At 35.5% G+C, this 23,836-nt stretch overlaps 1 protein-coding gene across 4 annotated transcripts in view; it reads right to left on the reverse strand.

Annotated features, from left to right (window-relative positions):
- Positions 1–1,733: 1,733 nt before the first annotated feature.
- The window catches only part of LOC129001518 (sodium-independent sulfate anion transporter-like), a 41,488-nt gene continuing 19,385 nt past the window's right edge, over positions 1,734–23,836 (reverse strand). For 3 of the 4 annotated variants that reach the window (XM_054428837.1, XM_054428839.1, XM_054428836.1), the window contains exons 2-13: positions 17,685–17,899; positions 16,221–16,416; positions 15,337–15,557; positions 14,709–14,865; positions 11,655–11,819; positions 10,982–11,143; positions 9,996–10,136; positions 9,270–9,415; positions 6,854–7,021; positions 5,931–6,084; positions 4,869–5,008; positions 1,734–1,825 (exon numbers count right to left, since the gene is read on the reverse strand). In XM_054428837.1, the coding sequence (XP_054284812.1) occupies positions 1,805–1,825; positions 4,869–5,008; positions 5,931–6,084; positions 6,854–7,021; positions 9,270–9,415; positions 9,996–10,136; positions 10,982–11,143; positions 11,655–11,819; positions 14,709–14,865; positions 15,337–15,557; positions 16,221–16,416; positions 17,685–17,899 (1,886 nt within the window). In that variant the 3' untranslated portion in view covers positions 1,734–1,804. Of the gene's footprint in view, positions 1,826–4,868; positions 5,009–5,930; positions 6,085–6,853; positions 7,022–9,269; positions 9,416–9,995; positions 10,137–10,981; positions 11,144–11,654; positions 11,820–14,708; positions 14,866–15,336; positions 15,558–16,220; positions 16,417–17,684; positions 17,900–18,307; positions 18,431–23,836 lie in introns of those variants that run through there. The other variant, XM_054428840.1, reaches the window with a different exon arrangement.

Below are 23,836 nucleotides of genomic sequence, written 5' to 3' on the forward strand. Positions count from 1 at the left end.
GCGGCACAAAACCGATCCATTTTCTGCAGAGCACTGTTCAGCGACAGGTTGTCTGAAAGTGATGGGAGTAAGCTCGTTGGAAAGTCTACACAATGCCATTTTTTCTACACACAGATCAGTGGTCGCCTGAGCTACGTGAGGTTGTTATGGAGTTGTTTTAAAAAAGTATTGAATTCATTCATTGCAACTCAGCAGCATAAGCAGTTTCGTGTGTTCTTTCAATTAACACTTTAGCTACCAACTATACTCATCCCTCAGTAACAGAGTAGAGTGACGGTCGGTAGGGAACGTGTTAAGGCGACATGGAGAAGTTCCGTTGCGTATAAAAATAATGTAGTGGGTTACTAACTTTAGAACAACGGCTTCTGCGTTGAAAAGGAAGCTGAAAGGCCGACCAAAGTCAGATCGGATGCCAGACAACGAACATTCGACAGAGTTCGTACTGCTGTGGAAAACAGTCCCTCGCAGGCCCGCCCGAAAACAAGAGGCTTGCCGAAAATGTCTGACAGCTCAGTTACATGAATTTTAAGGTTAATTTTCATCCCTACAGATTAGTTAGAATAATATTCTGTTTAATGGTGTTATCCCATACAGATAATCACGACGGAACCTTTTTTGCAAGCTCCTACTTATGTTTTATATAATTGAAAATCTCTCATTTAAGTAGCCTTAGTGGAAAATAAATAATTACAAATAAATTGACAAGATTCTTTTTACATATATTTAACAAAAACAGCACATAACGACATATAGCGTAAGTTGTCGAGATTTTATTACACTAAAATGACATACACTAAACCCAAGCACTAAACTACTAAACCCGTGGAACCCCTCGGACTATGGTTTTTCTTAATAACTTCAAAAATTTACTAGACGCTTACCGAATGGAATCTCTCGTTTTAAGAAGTGGAAAATCATGACCACAGCAAACAATCACGAATACAGGACCCACCGACCCACCGCAATGGCTGTTGCCGCGATAGGGACAATCATCACGAATCTAGCCGCGATTAAGATATGGCCGCAATCACTAAGAGTCATGAAAGCTGAGATAATCGCAGGAGATTATCGCGGATGTTGCCACGATTGTGTAAGACGCATATAACGTGATTGCAATTATAATGGTGTTGCCACCATCGCAAGTAACGATCACACATCTTAGTGACGGCCTTTTAGTGAATTTCCTATATAGGGTATAAGCTATCACCGTAGTACTCATGGTAATACCTCTGGACCCGGGATGGCAAGGCATATAAAAGAAGGTGTGTGCACGCACATCCCTCACCCCTCCAATCAGCCAATCAAGTTATTTACTGCTTTACTGTTTTTCGGTTAAATGGTACCATATAACTGTACAATATAACTTGCTGTAGTAGTGTTATGTATAACACTACTACAGTATATTCATTCAATGTTGAATACAACGCTATATTAAATATATATAACTAAATAGTGTTATATATTCAATGCTGATTCCTAATGATTGTCATTCGAAAGTCTTTGGAAAATTACAAGAAAACATATGATTTGGTAAAATAAAAGGTAAAATAAAATAATGGGTAGGGGTGGGGTGGTAGCGGAGTGGGGGAAGAGCAATATTCTGTCTCACTCTCACAGCTCGGTATCTCTCTCTTGCACCAATGCTACGAGGAGGATGCTTTCTAAGCGGCCGACCTATAGTGTAATATTGCAAAATGTTTATTAATAAGAAAGGGATTACAAAGAAAACAATCTTACAAATGTATCACAATTTATTCTAATCGTTCCAGTAAAATTTTGTTTCTTGAGAAGATTGTTTATCCTCTTAAGGAGATAAGCAACGTTTCTGAAAAAGAAGAAAAGAATACAGGTTATAAAGAAGAAAAGTCTTAGAGAAAGAAAATTAGTAGAAAATAGATGTTGTAAAAGGCATGCACTGAAGTAGAGGTTTATCTTTCTGAAAGCCAAATAAACTATTTCTTTACTTTTAGCATAGCAATTTACTCAATTATTTTATAATATTAATATTAGTTTTTCTCTTAAAAGTGGCGACCTTAATAATTTCCATGATATGATGAAATTTTTTATTATGAGGTGTACACAACTAATTGTCAGTTCATTTTTAACTGCTCTACTTGATACTTTTGTAGTCTTGACTCCTCGCATAATCCGACTGTGCCATCACCTGTCGATGATAATTGTATTGCGGTAATATTATAACCATTTAAAATGGTTGTGTGGCATCATCACCACTCTTTTCTTCATTTTTACAACTGCGGGGAAAATATTGTTCATCCACTGCCGTCACAGAAACATCATAATCTTCCGTGGTCACGAAAACATTACCATTGACTTTCACAACCACAGAAAAATCTTAGCTAAATCCCACGGTCATGGAAAAAGTCGTCCTTTTCACTGTTCCGACCATGTTCCTGGTTCCGTAAGTGACGGATTAGTATTGTGTTCAATTTGTGTCAATAATTGTAATTTCTCAACTGCTTTAACGTTTTAATTGCTGATAATTTAAGCAATAACAAAAAAAAAACATTAAAAAATATTTGCATAAAACTGTAACATTCAAATTCAAAATACAAAATAAAAATGATTGATAGGAAGCTAAACTAAATAAAATACCAGTTTATAAAAAAAAATATGTATATTTAAGAATACACAAGAACTAATACTAACAACATATAAACAAAAACAGTTAACAGTATAATAAATAGCTTTCTTTCAGACTAGAATAGAATAGTAAAACTCTACAAGATAAACTAACAAAGCAATTGGGATTTTGTATTTATTCAATAGTTTATTAACAAAGCAATTGGGATTTTGTATTTATTCAATAGTTTATTATTTAAATTCAATTGACCATAAATTACGTACATCACAGTATAGAGGATTTTTTTATTACTCACATTACACATGTTGTTAAAATACAGGGTGTCCCGGAACTCTCTACCAATATTTTAGGGCATTGTTCCTGGGTAAGAAACATATCTAAATATCATATTTAAATTGTCCGGAAGTCCTTAGTTACTCAGATAGCCGCCATTTTGTTTTTTTCACTTATTAATTTTTTTCTGAAAATTGGTTAAACATACGAAGTTGAAACTTTGCACAAACATTTATGACAACTAGACAAAGCTACAAAAAAATTATGACGATTTTTAAAATTCATAAAATAAAATGGCGGCTGTTTAAAATTTTGTTTCTTAAATTACTCGAAAACCGTTGATGTTACAAAAATTTTACAAGAATAACTTTTTAAAGGCAATTTTATTACAAATCGATCGACACCTTAATCTTTAAGATCGGACGAGTATTAACTGAGATATGGCAGTTTTAGTGATACGTGACTGCCGGATATTAGTTGCAGCGCATGCTGAAAGCGGTCACGTATCACTAAAACTGCCATATCTCAGTTAATACTCGTCCGATCTTAAAGATTAAGGTGTCGATCGATTTGTAATAAAATTGCCTTAACAATGTTATTCTTGTAAAATTTTTGTTAAATCAACGGTTTTCGAGTAATTTAAGAAACAAAATTTTAAACAGCCGCCATTTTGTTTTATGAATTTGAAAAATCGTCATAATTTTTTTGTAGCTTTTTCTAGTTGTCATAAATGTTTGTGCAAAGTTTCAACTTTGTATGTTCAACCAATCTTCAGAAAAAAATTAATAAGTGAAAAAAACAAAATGGCGGCTATCTGAGTAAATAAGGACTTCCGGACAATTTAAATATGATATTTAGATATGTTTCTTACCCAGGAACAATGCCCTAAAATATTGGTAGAGAGTTCCGGGACACCCTGTATATTTCTACCAATTACTTCACACGTTAAATATAAGTCCAACTTGTACTCTGAAAATTTCTATATTCTACTAGAAAATTAATTGTACTATCAAAACTTTTCAAAACCATTCTTTAATTTCATTTTGTAATTCAAAAGAGAAAAGTGAGTATTACTTACTTACAACGATAATACCATATTTAGGGATTAAAAAATTCATCAATTTTAAGTAAAATACAAAATGTAACAAAAATACTTTTATTTTTACCCTTTCTACATATGATTCGTACTAAAAGTATCAAGGAATGTAAGGATGGTACTACTATACCACAGGGCATCTATGTACAGGCATATGATACAATAATTATCTACAAGCAACAAATAAATGGTGCATTAACCAAAGACAGTGACGCTCATATTATGGAGAATCCAATTACTAATAGTACAAGGTGTTTATACAAAATCCAATGATGTTCAGTATTGTAGTAATTTTTCAGCGAATTTCCTGATATGGAAGAAGCAATTAGCCATAGTTGGCACGGAAAGGCTTAGACTTGGGGAGTGATATCCTTTTTATTTTGATGTCTCCAAAGACCAAAAACGTTTAAAATTAGTTATGTGTGTCCATAAACACAATAACTAGGGTAATTTTGGTCCAATTTTTATGAAATTTGGTGTGGGGTTGGATGATCTTGGTTGATGTAGCGAAGAAGCAAGATAGGATAAGAGAAATTATTTCTCTTTAACCTGTCCTACATCAGGACCAAATATCAGTGTTATGTTTTGTATTTGTTAATGTGTAACTATAAGCCCCTGGACTCAAATTTTCTCAGGTATGCTAGCTGAATTCTATTACTTTTCAAAACATCTCTAAGTAAATTGCAAGTGTAATTAATTCACTGTACATTTTCTTTTGGTGTGAACACAACATTCACAACAAAATATCCCTTGTTGGAACTTCTTGGGGCAGAAAAAACTTTAAAAAATACTTTATAAACACCCTGTACTCAAAAAGGATCAAAGATTCTAACATTGAGTATCCCCAAACGAGCAACCTTATCACACAAATCTACATGAGACGGAGAGTTAACTGACTTTGTCGTTGAGGTCGTATCCAGGCTCTTCACTGAGGGAGGAATGTTTTGACCGCAAATGTGTCGGAGTAGAGGTGCCCGATCCTGGGTTCCCGTTGTGTTTTAGGTTAGTCATACTCTCAGGACTGACATAGTTAGGGCCTGAAACAGAAAAATAAAATAAACATTAAACTTTCAAAATAAAAGATCCAAATACTTTTAAATTTGACAATGAGTTCCTAGATTAAGAGCCCAGATTAGACTAAGGAAACCTTTTTCCCTTATATTGACTGGACATTCCATTTTTAATAGGGGGGGCGGGGGGAAATGGTTTTTATTCTTCTGTTTGATCCTGAGTTTTTTTTAAAAAAAAAAAAACAGGTAAGGTTTCTTTTAATTAGTTTTTTATCTGAAATAGGAGGTCATGAAAAAAGAACGTACCAGTACTTGAATTGAACCTTTGACCGATTGTGTAAAGTAAATGATTTTTCCCAGTGATGATTTTTTTTATTCCAATACAAAAAATCTATACTTTGTTAGCCACAGCATCTTTTATATAAAAACAAAGTTTTCATATAGCGTAATAATTATTATATAGATGAATTGGAAAGGGCACACCTTGCATAAGGGATGGAGACAAGCAAAGTAGGCATTGTAGAGAAATAAAAACTGGAAAATAACATTTATAAGGTAGTTAGAGGAGAAATTTAAAACCACAGAGAAGTAAGGTACAGACACAGCAGGCATTCAATGGTACACTCAAGTAATCGCTAGCTCTAGTCACTGGTGTCTTGGGCAATGTCCAACACCACCCTCCTCGCCCAACGCCTTTATAACGCTCACGATGGAAGAAGACATTGATCTTGTGTGATAAGAATTTCAGCACAGTGCTCGCCGCTCTGACTCTTCCTTCCTAGTCACTATTATATTTCCGGCAAAATATATCAAAGGTAAAAATCGCATGGTCGTCCCATAAACATCTGTACCTTTCATAAGCATCTGTGCCAAACCTTAGATAAGAGAAAAGCTACCAACTGGGTTAGTGATGCTATTTTTTATTTGTACAGAAGTATAATCAACTTACCTTTAATCAGCTGAATCAGGGTGTCGTCAAAGCGGAAGAACGTTCCCAGAGCTGAGTCGAACCCAAGAGCTGTCAACATGGCCTCCTCTCCCCACCTCCAGAAATACACGGGCTGTTTACGAGCAGCTAGGTCCTCCGTTAGAACTTTCATACCCTGGAAATGACAAACCCATTATTAATCTACAAACCTGATATAGTTAGACGAATTTCCATTTGCCTGATGGAATTGGAATTGTTCATAAAATACTTAAGCATGTCAGATTTAATTCCTATTTAAATATAACATTAGGTTTAACAAGCACTTAGATTTGCTGCTGCACGTTATGAAAACCTGCTTTTTTTTTGTAAAATATGAATGAATAGTTTGATATAAAATAAATAAATGTACTAAAATGTTATTAAAATATATCCATAAGAAAGCAAACTACATTTTACTTTTCCTCCATAAGAATAATACAGGAATTTTCAATTAGAATCTTTTTGGACTTTTCTCCGCGACCTTTATTGTACAACAATATCTAGCCCAAACTATGTCTGAAATAGAGAAATGAAAATGAAAATTGGTCATTTTTGCTCTAAGGGGAAATAATTGGGGAAAACCCCCATTTCCCTAATGTTTATTAAAATTTTGTTATATTTCAAAACTCCATAATATCTTGTTCCAATTACCTGATCTTGCTGGATCACGAACTTAAGTAAGTTTACTTTATCCAACCCTGCACATTCATGCCAAATAATTTAACTAACTTAAATCAGATGAAAACATTTTGTAGTTTGGGGAATGTTCTGGTTGCTAGTTGTCTAAAAATAAAGGAGTATTCTGTATATATGTGTATAAATACAAATTTGTAGTTACGATTAATTTTAACATCATTGAGTGGAAATTTCTAGCTAGAAATAGAAAATCAAGAGAAATCACTTACTTTAGCCATTGTAGAGTCTATCCGGTTTACATGGTAGCCGTCTACTACTACGATGGCATTGACGTCTCTCATGGCACAAGTCTGTACAATGACCTGACGCAGATACTCCGTTGCTGGGAACACTAGGCTCTCTCTGGGAGTAACAAGTAAAACATCCTCCCCTCCCACCTGTCGGGAACAACTGGATTGAAATTTGCTACAATAGTGATGGCCATTTATCATGCATTTCTCATTTATCATGCAAACACCACAATTCCTCTCTGTCAAATTATATTTAGGATTCATAGCTTGTCTTTGACTGAAAATGCAAAAATCCAAAGAAAATCCTCTACAGTTTTTCCTTTAACGAGTAAACAGTGCAGAGGAAAACATACAGATTAGGCAGTTACAACGAGAAAATATTCTAAAATTGAGATGTGACCAACCACAAGGATGCGAGCTAGCTGACCTAGTGGTAAAGTGCGGGACTCAACCCCTGAGGTCCGGGGGTTAAAACCTGCCAATCATCAATGGATTTTATCTAAGTGATAATGCCGCAACCTATTGTCATAGCCTGAATGTGAAAAACAATTCCAGGTCTATTTTGAAAAAAATCACAAACATAATCCTATGCCTGAATTGTCCTTTTCTCAGATTTTCAGTAGTATCTACACTACCTTCAGGTATGCCAACTCAAATATTCATATTTTTTCTCAATAATCTTACTAATATTATAAATGTGAAAGTTTGTGTGTTTGTTTGTTTGTTTGAAGTTCAATCACGCATTAACTACTGGACGGAATTCGCTGAAATTTGGCATGATGATAGCTCACATTCCCGATTAACATATAGGCATATTCTTATCTCAAAAATCCCTTCGGCCTCCACCCCAGTGGCTCTGTAGTTCCGCATGTTAACCTTATGAGTATTCATATTTAAAGGGAATTGAAGAATTTAGTCAGCTGTTTCAACTTAAAAAGTTGGTTCTATGATATGCAAAAGCATTAAAAAGGGTGCAGCACTATTATTTTTTATTTACGAAAACAGTTGATTTAAACCAAGCAGAAACAAAAAACCGTGATATGCAATGAGAACTGTCAACGTTGGATTGTTTACACTTATGTTTATGTTTTTAATTTTGTGAATAATTGTGATATTTTGCAAATCTTTAATAATTTATTTTTCTCTAATCGTTTATCTGAAGTGGTAGAACATCATGGCTATGCTAGATGTGTAATACTATAGTATACCGTAAATTTAAAGAAGGGAATTATATCAAACTGTGTCCTCCCTCATAGTAAACGCAAAGCTTGAGTATAAATGCAATAAGCATTTTATACTTATATGCCAATCCCGTACGAAGGACGGGTACTCTGCTAGTTTAGTTCTATAATATAAATGACTATAATTCTACAAATAGAAATGATATTCCAACATTAAAGCTTTAGCCAGTTTTTAATGAAATTAACGTAGTTGAATCGAGCCATCGACAGAATGTTGATAAAAAGTCAATCAATCAATTATTTAAGATGGGGACGCCACTATGTGCGTATTTTATTAACCCAAATATGAGTGAAGGATGAGTGTAGGATGAGTGGCGCGATCTTGTAGTCTTGTTAGTGACTAAGGCCGACATGTTCCTTAGACACAGCTGTTAATTAATAGCCCATACAGCTAATGGCAACTAAGGGACCTACAGTTTATTGTGGAATCCGAACCACATTTTTTCCTCGTAATTAACGAATTGGTCTAATTATTAGGATAGTAATGCGGATAGTCGTAGTACTCACTAGTGCGGACATTAATCCACACCAGGGAGCATCGCATCCACAGTGCATCCCTATAATTATCCACAATTCGTGACCTCCTAGTAGCTGGATTACAGGACGACGCCACCCGTCCCAGTATAATTTCTGTCAAAAACAACAACTTTATAACCAAGCCAAACAGTGGAAACTTACAACACCTAATCTTTGGACTAAGAAACAAGCAGACCACTTCATGGTAAAGGACTAAGGATTGGTAAAATAAAAATAGTGTTATGCTTTATTTAGCAGCGAAGATATAATAGGTTACCTGTTTGCTGTCAAAACAATCCTTAGGTAGAATGACGACTACAGCTTTTTTGTGCTTGTAGAAAAGTAGCACATCATCGGGTCAAGGATGTCTTGCTAATATTCTCTTATGTGGAGTTTGTCAACAATTTTTAAATAAAACGGGGAACAACTGGTCGACCAAACAAGACACTGATTGAACACGAGACGTGGCGCCGATGGGAGGTAAGTCGCGACTACAAGCACGAAACAGCTGTAGTCGCCATTGTACTATTTAAGGATCGTTTTGACAGCAAACAGGTAACGCCCAATTTAAATAATATGATATAATGGAATTTAAATAATTCCATCATGAGAAAGAAAAAATTATTTGCAACACTCACCATGACCCATTGAAGAGACACAGAAGGTCTTGCGGAGTTGTACAGGATGAGCAATAGGTTGGTGGATATCCCAACAATCATACCAATCTCTAGTCCCAGCAGTAGGCAGGCAGTAAATGTCACTAGGAATGGGAGTAGGTCCATTTCTGAAACATGCAACCGTTGTAAAACTCTTAAGGGTCCTACAACACCTACTAAACAAAAATCTGAGGCTTATTAGGAATTTTTGGAGACCTTGTCAAGCAAATATAAAGGTTAAATACCTGTTATACTGTCAATTATCCGTTTTTGAGTCAGCGACCAAGGTTCATCATTTTCAATATGTCCACCAAGTGGTTGAAACAATTCTCTTCACCCCTGAAGGTTGTGAAGTCATGAAATACATTTAACACTTACAAAAACACAAAAAACATCGAACAAAAATTTTGCCAAATTGTAATACTTAAAAGCGGTCATGTGTTGTAGCCGGCAGAAGGTGAGTCACACCTCACATCCCCAAGGATGAAGAGAATCTCTCCATCTTTTGAGAGGATCTTCTAATTCTTTTTAAGGGAAAGCGGTTTGAACCCTTTGTTGTATGCCAGGAGTCGAACCTGTCTCTCTCAAACCAAAGCACAAAACTTTAACAACTAGGCAAGCAACGCACCAATTTTATCCTACTCACTTAAAAAGATTAGTCAAATGTTCTAAGTAAAAAAAAAAAACCTAACCACTTATTCTACTTACTTTTTGTTCTCCACAGTAGTTGAACTGCCTCATACTCCACCATGTAGATCATGGCACATATGATGAGGCCGGACAGTGAGGCTTTGGGGATGAAGAAGAAAGCGTCGGTCAGGAAACCACATGATAGTAGAATCATCAGACCTGCGTACAGTAAACATTTTTATTCATTGCAGGCATTTTATTTTTTTTTTTATTTACATGTGTTAAACCTTTTAAGATACATGTTTCAAAACTTTGGATATTTCTTACAGAATTTGTCACTAGTTTAAAGTACAAAGTTAGTAACTAGACTTAGTCATAAGCAATGGCGCTTCTAAGGGGGGGGGGCAACAGGGGCTTAAGACCCCCCTCCCCATTGGACCCTGGAAAAATAAATTTAAACATATATTTCATTCTGATAATGTAACAGAGGTTTTCGGATTTAGTTCTAGACGTTAAAAATAGCGTTAGAAAGAAAAAAATACAAAATTTTACCTGCACCCCCTCCTTTTATTCCACACCTCAATTGACAAGGGCCTAGAACTGCCACTGGTCTTTTTTTCCCCCTCTGGTCTTATGTGCAATAATGACTAAATCCATCCTGAGCAGCTAGCTGAATTCATCGCAGGTCTAGTTTCTAATATGTGTATATAAATATATATATGTTTTGTAAATAGTATAAATAAACCCAGTGAAAGGTGGCAACATTGCATAGCAGGTGTACACCCATTGTTTTATTAACTTTCTTTGTCTACACTTGACAAAGTAGGTACCGGGGGACAAAACTTTGTGTTTTGTGTCTTCAATGTGCAGGACTACAATGGCCAATTAAGGTAAACTGGTAAACTTGCTGATATTATCATTCTCTTCACAATTTCTTTATATCTTACATTTTTGAAAGCAATTTTCTCCGATTTACTACTAAATTGGTCAATTTACCATAAAGCCTAATGTTTGGATCACCACAAAGACATATTACACTACTGCGGTTTCTGAGGGTAAAATACCTGTAAAAACACCACCAAATGCAGTCTTAACCCCAGAAGCGTTGTTAACAGCTGTTCTGGTGAAGGAACCAGTTGTCGGCATCGAACTAAACAGAGAACCCAGAATGTTGGACACACCTAAAGCAACCATCTCTTGAGACGCATCGACGGTTTTACCCTTGGCTGCAAACAAAAGCAACATTTAGAAAAAATAAGAGTTTGAGCCCTTATACCAGAGAAATCTGATCACAGAGCGCAATTCATACCTGGCATTAGTTTTCCTAACAGCAGCTATAACCACTATATAAGACTGAGCATAATATAGAGATTGGGACAGACTAGACCAATTGAAAGGAATTAAATACACGTTGCTGGAGCCAGATTTAAACTTGCTTGTTTCGTTGTGATATGAGCTCGTTGGAGAGCTAAATTTACAACTTTAGTATAACATAATTATACACCATGAAAGTATTTTATAAACTAAATAGAGTCATGTGGTTAGCTCATATGCTTTTTAAACTTTAAAAATAGGTTGGCAGCATTCTTCCACGTTGCATTTGCCCATTCACATATACCTCAGGCCTGTGTGTGTCAAGCAAATGAGGATTGAGCCGATACAAGTGCAAGAATGAACTGTACAGATAAATATTAGGTGTCAATGGGATTCTAACCAACGACATCCCTGCCTACTCACCAAAAGCCTTAGCTATGGATATGCTTTCAAGGATGGCCACCAAGGGGATGACGATGATGCCGGATCCTAGTCGAGTAACCATCTCCGGCAGATATACGGTTCGGTTACCCTCCACAGTAGAGAATGGTGGGAGATTAAACGGCGGGAAACCAGATGCAACATCACCTGTGACGGAAATTTGGTTAGGTGACTTTTGGATACTGAAGTAGACATGGAATTAGAAATAAACGGTATTAGCATACATACTTTCTACCATTAGCTTGTCAACAACCCTTATCATGGGCAAGCAGTGTGAGTAACTATGATATTTTAAGTGTAAAATCACAGTTGTGATAACTTTTGAACAGTAATTTTTACAGAATTGGTAGTTGTACCATTTTGTTTAAAACTAAAAGGACCATAACATACTTACATTTTAACCAAAATCATTCAAGCAGTTTTTTATTAGATTATTTTGTTAATTTATGGGTTTTTATGGTTAAATCATGACTAAAAATAAAAATATCAAATAAATCAAAACTCCCTATAAATACCGAAATTAGTACCCACATACCCACATATCAAAATGTTTAGCAAAACTGGGGGACAGGTGTAGCTTGTTGCTCTCTGTATACAGACACACACACACACACACACATACATCATCACTTTGGAAACCCAATCCCAAAACGGATAAATCCACCAAAAATCAAACTTAAAATTTTGTTCCTGTAGGTAACAGAATGTATGGAGGAGAAAGTAAAAATTGTAAAATATTGTTTGGTCAATTTGACTGCAATACCAGTTTTAATTAAATGACAGCTATCAACTGTTCCAGAATTCACTAGATTCCATTTATCTTTGTTTGTAAAAATAGTAGCGAAACATTGTTTATTTGTCTATCAACCTTATCAATGTATCGAACCATAGCTTGACATTTCATGATGTAACATTTATCATTGACCACTGATCCTTAGCTGCTAGTCAAATTATCTGTGGCAAATTGTACTGCTTTAGCAAGAGTGGAGCCAGCATCAGTTTACCTGTATATTTTAATTAGAATATTTTATTGTTTCATAAACATCATACAATTTAGTATAATTTGTGTGTGTGTTGGATTGTTTTATCAAGTTTTTTTTCAAATTCAAAACATAAATTTCTACAAATGGGAAAAAAACATTTAAAATTACATCCATTACAAATAATTTAAGCATCGATTAGTTGTTAGTTGCATTAAGTTTAATGAATTTAGTAATTATTTAGGTTGCTGTTATGGGGAGGAACTATGCATAGTTTTTGTTCAGTCTACATTTAAAAGCCCTCAAATTGTATAAATATTACTTTCTCCCACTATAAATAAAATATGGAGAAAGTATTGTTTTTGTCAAAAATCTTGAGTTTGAGTTTTAAGTGGATATATCCGAGAGATATAAAAGCACTCTTTACAGGTTTTTAGTATCTAGGCCATTTTATAAAATCCTAATTTTTTAGGTATACCTTCATACAAACTAAAATCTGTTTTCTGTTAAACACTGTAGGCTATAGTTTTTCACATGTTTATTATTCGTGTTTGTCTAGTAATCTTTATGTATAGTATGTATAGTATGTATAGTATTCCTTTGTGTATAGTATTTGCAGCTTAAATGTTTCTACAGTAGACTCTCAGTAATCTGGCAGATATAGGACCATGATACTGCCATATTAGTAAAAATGCTGGATTACTGGAAAGTTATCAATAACAACTCTTAAAATGCACAAATCAAATCTGCAAAGATCGCGCGATCGGAACCATTATTGCCACGATCGCACATAACTTTTCCGTGACCGCGGGAATCTATGATAATGTCTACACGGCTGCGGGAGGTAAACAGAATTTTGCCGCGATCACAAAAGATAATGCTAATGTCCACATGACCACGAGAGATAATCATGAGTTTGCCGCGATCGCGCAAGGCGACGATGACATTTTTATGACCACGTTAGTCAATGATGATGTCTTCACTGCTGCAGGAGATAAGAAGAATTTTGCCACAATTGCAAAAGACACCGTTGAGGTTTACGTGACCTCAACGACGATGATACGTAGACGGGAGACGATGATAAGGTCTACACGGCCGCGGTAGATGATAAGAATTTAGCCGCGATTGCTGAAGACAATGATAATGTATACACTTCTGCGGGAGATTTTAATGATTTTGCCATAGCATGTCGACAATGACGTTTCAGTGACCGCGGGAGTCGGAGGATGATAATGTCTACACGACCGGGGGTGATGTTAATGATTTGGCCGCGATCGCACAAGACGACGATGGCTTTCCATGACTGCAGAAATCGATGATGATGTCTCCACAACCGCGGAAGCTGTTAATCGTTTTTCCGCGATCGCGTAAGACGACAATGACGTTTCTGTGTCTGAGGGAGTCGGACGATGATGATGTCTAGAAGACCGCAGGATATGTTAATAATTTTGCCATGATAGCACAGGTTGACAAGTGACATTTCCGTGACCGCGGGAGTCGATAATGATGCCTACTCGACCGCAGGAGATGTTAATGATTTTACCGTGACCGCGCAAGACGACAATGTCGTCTCCGTGACCGCGGTAGTAGATGATGATGTTTCTACGGCCACGGGAGATAATCAGAATTTTGCCGTGATCACAGAAATCAACAACCGTCAAAAGACGCTGGATTACTGGAGTGTCAGAGTGGCACAGTGCCGGATTTTACAGGGTCTACTGTAGTTAAATCTAGTCAACCAAAAATGTATATTCACTATATACCTTTTACTGTAAATGCAATATTTCATGTAACCTAACTTAACCATCTGATATGGACTATAACTGTATTATTTTTCAATTGACCAAATAAAGAATCTTGTATCTTTGGGTACCTCTGAACCAAAAAAAGTGTTTTTCGAAGTGATATCTTTGTGAGTGTATGTGTGTGTGTCTGTATGTGTGGATATGTACAGAGCTACAGACTAGACACTGTAGTCTGATTTTTAAATAAAGCTATTTAATGATCCTGATACTTCACTAAAACAACCCCTACATGGTTTTATTTTTTTACTAACCAGTGAGCTGAAAGGGGTAGAAGCTGTTCTGATAAAAGATGAACGCGAGAAGCGAACCAGCAATCACAACAACTGCATTCCGTCCTACGTTGAGAAGCCAAATCGACCTTTTCAAAGCAGCTGGCCAATCAAACCTAGCCGTTCTTTCTTTGAAACACTGAAACATAAGAATACATGATATACAGTATACAAAGAGTTTAAAAAATATTAAATTTAGGATACTAGTCTGTTGTGGGTTTCTTATGTACATCCTCTAGAGCAGTGGCAGCAATTAGAGGGGACATGGGAGACAGTCACCCCCCATTTTTAAAAGAATATATAATTATCAATGTAAAGTTCAAACAAAATATAACCCCATGCTTTCCTGGCTTTTAGTGGTCCATTGTCCCTATTGTTCTAGCGCACATGTACATGTTAGGAATCTCCGTACAAAAAACTTTAAAATTAAATTACCAGCTAAGTTTATATACTTTTAGGTCTGATTTCAACACAGGTATAATAAGAATGTAAACACTACCAATGCGTCTCAGTTTTTAATGTGTAAAGTTAAGATTTTTGCCTTGGGTTTTAAAAGATTAATTATCTGAAGATTAACACGAATTGCAATGACAGTAAATTTGTTCCATACCTTAATGGCAATTAGTGTAACAATCGTAACCAATCCCAAGACAGTGTCTCCAACCCTCAAGTTCTGAATGTTTGTGACGAAATGACTGATGCATTCGACAAATCCGTCAGGGTGTCCTTTGAGCCCAAAGAGGTTTTTCAGTTGGGAAACCAAAATCGTTACTGCGGCAGCCGACGTGAATCCACAGGTCACAGGCATTGAGATAAACTCCACCAAGAACCCTGAAATTATTATTTTTATTGGTTGATTTGGCCAGTTTTAAGAACTATTATGCCCAGTTTTAATAGGCTATGATAAAATCATTACTTCAAGTTCTAGAATAATTTATTTTTCTAATACCGGTACCTATAATCCAATTGGATTATTTTGACATGTGGCATTATAGCTGGGTAGACAATTAAGTGGTTATAGTGCTCACCAAGTAATCAAAAAGTCTTCGGTTCGATCCTGGAGAATGGTTAGCACCGTTTTAATGGTTTGAAACTGGACCCAGCTGTCCTTGGATCATTGGGCTTTTTTAATCATGTTCATAGTTTGTGTTATTGAATCTGGCTTTTGACAAAATAACAAAGCGATGGTGCCAGGGAAGGATTCTCGCATACGCATCTCGCTTGCCAATTTAATCTAAACAATCTATCATTTTAGTCAAGCTGGGTTGGCATGGCACGACTACTTAAGTAGGCCTAGTTGGTTGCCTTGATTAGCCTAGGATGGAAGCAGGAACATTTAATACAAGGTTTGTGGCTCATTGGTGTCTTTAAGTCAACTGGTGTTATTTGTAACCTTGAACAATTGCTTAGGAGGCGATTGAGCATTGAGCACCACAACATGTTTAGGTTACAATTTTATTTTCTAGTTTGGTTTTTGAACTCAAATTTACTCACCTAGCCTAAGGAAACCGAACAACAATATGATGCATCCAGTGGTGAAGCACAACAGTATCGCATACTCCGGCCCTGCGTTGGCTACGTATTCATGAGATAGCAACGCCATGATGGCTGTGGGACCGATGGTGATATCTTTGGTGGACCCAAGGATGGCGTAGACAAAACATCCCACGAACCCCGAGTAGAGGCCATACTGGAAAATGTTTGTGTAGAATAGTAGAAGAACTTAATTTACCGGTATTAGTATAAGGACAGACAATAGACGGACTTTGCCCTGTTTGCAATTAAGCAGCTAACCCCCACAATGGACACCGGAACCACAGAAAATGTACTACTATAACCCAGAATGCCAACCGCATGGTAAAAAGCATTAAGCGTTTTGAGAGAGCTTTGCCTGTCAATCCGTAGGCAGCGCCACCAGCGTTGCCATGCAATAGCATAGCAACGCTGGTGGCGCTGCCTACGGATTGACAGGCAAAGCTCTCTGAAAACACTTAATGCTTTTTACCATGCGGTTGGCATTCTGGGTTATAGTAGTACGTTTTCTGTGCCGGAACGGACGACAGTTCGAGTTCATACCTAGGTTACTAAAGACGTAACTGCCTGTTCTGGTCAATCCTGTTTATTTACTAATAAGCATAAGTTAATATTAATGTGATTATTATATAATTTTGTCGGTTATAACCTAAATAAACAAAAATACCATATATTCCAAGAGATAGTTAACAAATGATTTTTAGAACATTTTTAGTAAATGCTCAACTACAGAAAACGTTATAGACATCCCAAGAACAAAACAACCTGTGCAGAAACAAAAAGATCACTTGGTTCACGCCGGCGGGTGTGGCGTACCCTTCAAACCTGTGCGGCTTGAAATGGCCCAGGGTTCTTTTGTTTCTGGGATGTCTATAGGCCTTAAAACTCCCTAAGAGAAATTCAGCTTTTTAAACTGGCTTTAAACTTTATATTTAACTTAAATCAATTCAAGGAACTCTTTCAAGCTGTTAAGGATTTTCTTTGTACATCCAAAAAAATAATATATTAGCCTAACTTAGAAGCCCCTTTAAATCTCACAATGAACGATTAACCCTAGGTAATTGGAGAAGGTTGTCTTGCAAAATTATTTTGAGTTTTTTAATCATTTTTTTCAAATTATTTTAACTTAGTAAGCTTATTTTAATTTTTTTAAGAGGTTGGCGGCCTCTTTAAACCTTGCTTTTATCCGCCCCCATATGTTTCGAACCAGTTTGAATGGATCATTAAGCTAACATCAAGCTATAAGCAAGGGGCAAGTTGGTAAGTACCGTAATACTAAAAGAACAAACTTTACTGAAATATTTTAGAAAGGGGCTACTCTGCATAGTAACCCAGAAGGGCAAAAGATTAAAAGTATAATATTTGCACAGAGCCACAACAAAGCAATTTCCATCAATTTAGTTTCCAATAACATAATTAACTTACCTTTGGCGGCAGTCCTGCCACGACAGCGTATGCAATGCCCTGTGGTATTGCAGTGAGACCTACTGTCATTCCAGCGATGAAGTCGCGTATCAACCAAGTTATGGTATACTGCGGCAGCCATTGCAATATGGGGAAGAAGCGCCTAAGTGTATGTTTATCACAGTGTGGCTGGCATGGAAAACTTGAGCTGGAGTCTACATTGGAAACTCTAATATCTGTAAAAATTGTGGTATAAATCAACTTGGATTTGGCACAAAGAAACAAAAATACACACATAAAACAACACATTATGTAGGATATTCATGACATGGGCAATATCTTAGTAAGCATACATTACGGTACCTAACATAACACATAAGTTAAGTAGCCAAAATTTATCGTGAACGAAATACTGTATATCATGTTAACCAGGAGGAAACTACCCAACTCACGTTACAAATGAAAATGACCCAAAAATTACTCATATTAAGAATAAAATGGTAAAAATTAAACACAAAAATAAACTTACCACATCCTTCGAATTCCCTAGATAATCCTATCAGTCTAGTTGTATCACTAGTGTCTACAATATAACTACTATGTCCAACACTATCAGTTGAAACACTTGAATAGTTCCTTCTTACCTCATCTACTGACATTTTAAGCAAATTAAAACATACTATTTTGACAAATAAGTTACGTTTTCCTTATTCAAAGACACAACACACATAGTTTGTTTACAAATTTCTGTATCGGCTGCGTGCATTCTCTTTGTTGTGGTTGTGGATGATTTTGTTGATTAGAGAGGTTAGCACAAGCACAGCAACGGCAGCAACAAGTATCAGCTGTTAGCCCATATTTAATCAATGCTGCCAACGCAGGAAACATTTTCGTCGATGAATTTCTAAAACCAACGGTCGTTTCTCTCATTTACCAAATCAAATCGTTAATAGTTTTGTTTTGTTAATTAAATTAAATCTAGTAGAAGAATAGTGGGTGGTTTAATTTGTTCAAAAACTATATAAAGGAGACAGTCGTATAATAATTTTTAAACAACATACATTTCCATTAATTTAAAGTCTAAAAGGAATATATTATTCGAACACCATTATAGAATACATATTTAACTCTAATGTCATTTTTCGGAGAAAATTGCAGTGAAGAACTATCATAAAAATATATATCCTAAATATGAGTGTCGAAATAATTGTGTGCTATCATTAATCAAGCATCTTATATTGTTTTCTTGCCTCTACAATGTTTCAGTTTTTTAGAGACGAATAAAATGGCGTTTTTGTTCTTATACTATTTTACAATAATTTGTATGGTACCGGTACCCGTAATAATAGTGTTGTATTTATTGCAGTGTTTATTTTTGTTAGAATATTTTTTGTTTTATGAGTTTCCATTGATTTTTCCCGGAAATATAAATATTACAGACAGTAATTTTGATAACTTACTTATCTGAAACGGCGCAAGGCAAGCTAACAGCAAAACTGTCCATGACCTCTACAATATCATTAGACCTATCGTTATTTGATTTAATAACAATCACATAATGCTAAACATAATATTTTTACTGATAGATAAGATTTTACTCTACTAAACAGCATATTTTTCTACAAAAGTCGCAAATTTTCTTTGCAATGCTATTATCAAATAATTAATTGTATTCCTATATACTTTCAACACAGCATGTCCTACAAATTATCACATTAGTAGGCCTAATACTACAAACAGTTAATTAGGCCTATACTCATTGGCATTTGGAGGCCACCAGTTTATTTTTAAATAGAAGAGAGCTACTCGAGGGGCTGCTTTATTGCATTTATTTTTAAATGTGATTTATACTGCAATTAATACCTAGTTTGGAATATATATTTTATTATTTTAAAATCGTCACCAGAAAATTGTTTCCCTAAACTTTAAGATTCTAAAATTAAATGCATTTTACAGTGTGACGATCGAACTACAATAATTATTGCTAAAGATAAACAAACAATGTGCCATTTTCATATCACTGACCATGTTCTAATCTTTACACGCTGACCTTTCAATCAAACCCCAATTAACTTTAATCAGTCAAATTAGAAAATCAAGGTGATGACATTTTTGTATAAATTTACTCAGACAGTAATTCTATAACATCTGACTATTGTAAAATATGAAGATTGTGTGGTTCATGTTGGTAATAATGATAGCTCTTATTTTAGGGTTTATGATTTCGCTATGCTGTTTGGTTATAAAATCAGTAGACAATCTATTGTTTACAATTAAATCGTGTTATTTGGTTAAACTGGTTTTACATTACTGAAATAACCAAACTGTAAACTAAAACTCACCCCACCTCTATAAAAATGAATCGGACGAAACGTATTAAAATTGTTGTCAGTTGATCCGTAATGTTGACAAATCTACTAATGCTAAGACCCAAATAATCTATTTAACATTTACCAGAAATAAATTTCAACGTGTACAATTATCAGAGCCTTTGATCATGTGTCTCAAAAACTATGTAGGCTGGTAGGCAGGTTTGATCTGTACGATAGTTTTTCAAAATGTAAATGGCATCGATGAAAATGTCCTATCAGATTTAAGAAAATATACATGCAATTTAACCAAGCCCGCTGCTGTTTAGCTTGATTTATGTCATTATGTCCTAAATTGTTTGAGGTAGGGTTAGAATGAAGTTATAATTATAATAATTTCTTAATCGGTGCAAAAGCTATTGAAAACATAAAGTCAAGGAATTCATGTTTCAGGGAAAGTAGAAACATCACCCTTCCGTCTCCCGTCTACGTTTAGACGATAATGGATCAATTTTCTGAAGTCTGAAGATTACCCAGAAGCTGCGTTGTATTGGGACTACGAGAGACGACAGTAGCGCCGGAAGCGAACAACGGGCGTTCAAGGAACTAGCAACACTTCCGGAAAGGAAACTCGCTTTTGAAACAATTATCAGCTGTTTGACATGTATTTTGTTGGTATAACCATGTAACGTGTGATTTATATAGTCTAATGACCTACACGGAAATATTGATAGCGTGTGTTATACCACGGATGATTAAGAGCTTATAAAGTATTGTAACAAAATTAGTTTTAACTACTTTTAGCTTTGTGTTTTGTATATGAGTTAGTTTTTGAAACGAGTGAAAACCCTGTTTACTGTTTTAACTAAAAAAAAACAACAAACAAATTTTCATAAAACAAAAACTTTCAAAATGTTAGTCTATATGAATAATTACAATTGTGCGTATCATTAATAGTTTTTCTGTTATCTTGGAGAAAATTCTATTAATCGTTACATTCCTCACTTTAAGCTTTTTTTTTCAAAATAAGTACTTTAAAATGACCAAACATTTAGAAAGTCTTATAAGAACATTTTCAAATGGGATATAAGGGAGGGTGAGATGCACCAATGCATGTTATCAAAGTGAATGCCACAACCCCTGGGTCTAGCCTAAAGTAATGCTAAAAACTATCTCTGGTCTTAGGTGCGGGGGAGGGGGGATATCACAACAACAATTTGGCAACTGAGTTCAGAATAGAGGGAAACCGGTACAAGAATAATCCTCTGGATCGAACTGGCAACTTTGGTGAAAAAATATCACAGATTCACGTGTTGCATGTTGTGGGATTCCATGACGTGTCCTGGGTTGTCAATCATTTCCGGACATCACTTGACGCTGCGGTCACTTTCCTTCCAAGGACGTCACACTTTTACCCACAGAATCTCTCGGAAGCATCAGCAGTGGTCGTGGCTTGCATAACCACTCGCGAATCCTTCGCGAAGACCGTCGTCCCATGCACATGGGTTAAACAAAACGTTCCATTCTCATTTGTTGACTATTTTGGAATAAAACTAACGTTGGTTGTGCTGTTGTCAATGATACACAAACTGAAAAGTCAACTGCCACAGAAGCTAACTGAACCCAGCTGTTCCTGACCATTTTGCTTTTAATAAATATCCTGACTAAGAGCCTTAACGGCCTTAAAATTAAACAGAGCCTTAAGATTAAATAGCTGGTCTTAGTAAGTAACAAAGCTACACAGATCATCTCACACGATTCTACACTCATAGTTGGGCTAAAATAAGCAACTATGACGTCCCGGTCCCCATCTCAATGAATTGATTGATAGTTAATTGATTGATTATTTGATTAAACAAAAAAAGGTAGGAAACGTAGATTCAGGCTGAATTCAGTATCCAAAAATCAATACGTTTATACAATACGAAGAGTAGATATTACTCAAAATCACGCTCAAACGTGGCCAACATTTACTTCGTGAGAAAAGTCTTTACTTTTTATGGATCAAAACCAAATCAAAGTGGTTTTTAGAAATCGATGTCTATGAGAGTCTGTGGGTACGAACCTACGGATCAGCCCTGTGGATTTTGAGGAAATTTTGTAGCCTATGTAGGAATCCATGGTATATCCAGGTATTTTTGTTTTCATTTTTGCGAATTTTGATTTTAATGGTGGATTTTCCATCAAACGTATAAAATGACGGAACATATTTGTTTTTACAAAAATGGCTCGAATGAAATTCATTACGGTATACTCGTACCGTACTGTATGAAATACTGTACTGTACACATCTTTACATAATCTTACAATGGTCACAGAAAGTACAACAATTGCAGCAATCAGGTTCATTTGTGATATAAATATACAGTATACTTGTGTCGTTATAAATGTGGACTCTAAAACAAGAATCGCATATCTTCGTGGCTATTATTCGATGAGCGAAAACAATTCATCGGAAAGAAAGATTGTAAACAACGCTGGTTTGGAAAAATAAACATTTGTAATCAATCGGAAAATGCCGCGGGTCAAAACTAAATGATCCACGCGCGACTGGTAACGTTTACAGGCCTGTTGTTTAATCAGTGGTAAAGTCTGGTTTTATAACATTTTATGACACTACGTATATTTACAACGTATGTAATTATACATTATAAATTGCACAATACATATAATGCGCGGGTGTTTAGTACAGAACTTAAAGATAATTCGTTTCAACATAGCCAGAATTACTTGCTTATCCTCCATTTGCCTTGACGACATTTTATTTTCGAGGCACAGCCTCTAGGGACTTCAAAACGAAATAGTAAATCGGTCCGGGGTCTAGGTCTAGCTATTTATTTATTTATTCTCATATTGAACGCAATATCTTTACTGTAGTATTCTTTATACTGTATATTATCAGCTGTTGTCTTTAATTACAAAACAATGTTTACCTTTTCAATTTGCAGTTGTAAATATTACTTTCAATAAAATAGTTTCTTCAAATGCGTGCTTATTATGAACTCTAATTCAAAGTCACAACAATTGGCGACGAGAAAAAGTTTTTCAAAATTTCTACTCATTATTTGGATTTAAAACCTTTTCTAATTTCGATTTTGTACATTATGGATGCAGAACAATTTACAGCACTACTGAAAGCATTCACTGAGAGCCAAGTCACACTTGCAGCTACACTTGCAACGAAGATTACCGAAAAACTTCAACTTCAACCTCCAGTACAGCAGAGTAATACGTTAGTAAGTATTCAACCATTTGAAAATTTCGATCAGAAAAAGGAAAAATTTAAAAACTATTTGGAACGCTTTGAAAATTATCTTGCTGTCAAAAACATCTCAGATGAAAGGAAAAAAGCACAACTTCTTTGCGCTTCAATTGGCTCTGTTCACTACAATAATCTTTCATCATTAATTGGACCTGAAAAACCTATCAAAGACCTAGATTTTGCTACTTTGGTCAAATCACTACGTGACATGCTCTCACCACACAGAAACGTTGTAGTTTCACAACATTACTTTTTAAACACTTATCAAAAAGCAAATCAATCAATTCCTGAATACATAGCTTCACTACAAAAAGACCTGTCTGAATGTGAATTTACAGTCCAGTGTGAATGTTCAAAACAAGTTTCAGTCTCAGATACATTTTTAAGAGCTCAATTCATAAGAGGCTTAAAGGATGACTGGATTCGAGAACAGTTATTACAATCAGACACTACTTCATTCAAAGACATTGTAACCAAAGCTACTGCTTTGGAAGCTTCCCGATTAGAGACCCAGGCTTTGAAAAAACATCAGCATTCAATTCCAACTGATGTAGATATCAATAAACTTTCAAACGTAGGTACAAAACATCAGAGAAGTCGTT

The sequence above is a fragment of the Macrosteles quadrilineatus genome, unplaced genomic scaffold (assembly GCF_028750875.1).
Source record: "Macrosteles quadrilineatus isolate MER2022 unplaced genomic scaffold, UCM_ALF_1.0 Scaffold_8__2_contigs__length_117827958, whole genome shotgun sequence".
Lineage (NCBI taxonomy): Eukaryota > Metazoa > Arthropoda > Insecta > Hemiptera > Cicadellidae > Macrosteles > Macrosteles quadrilineatus.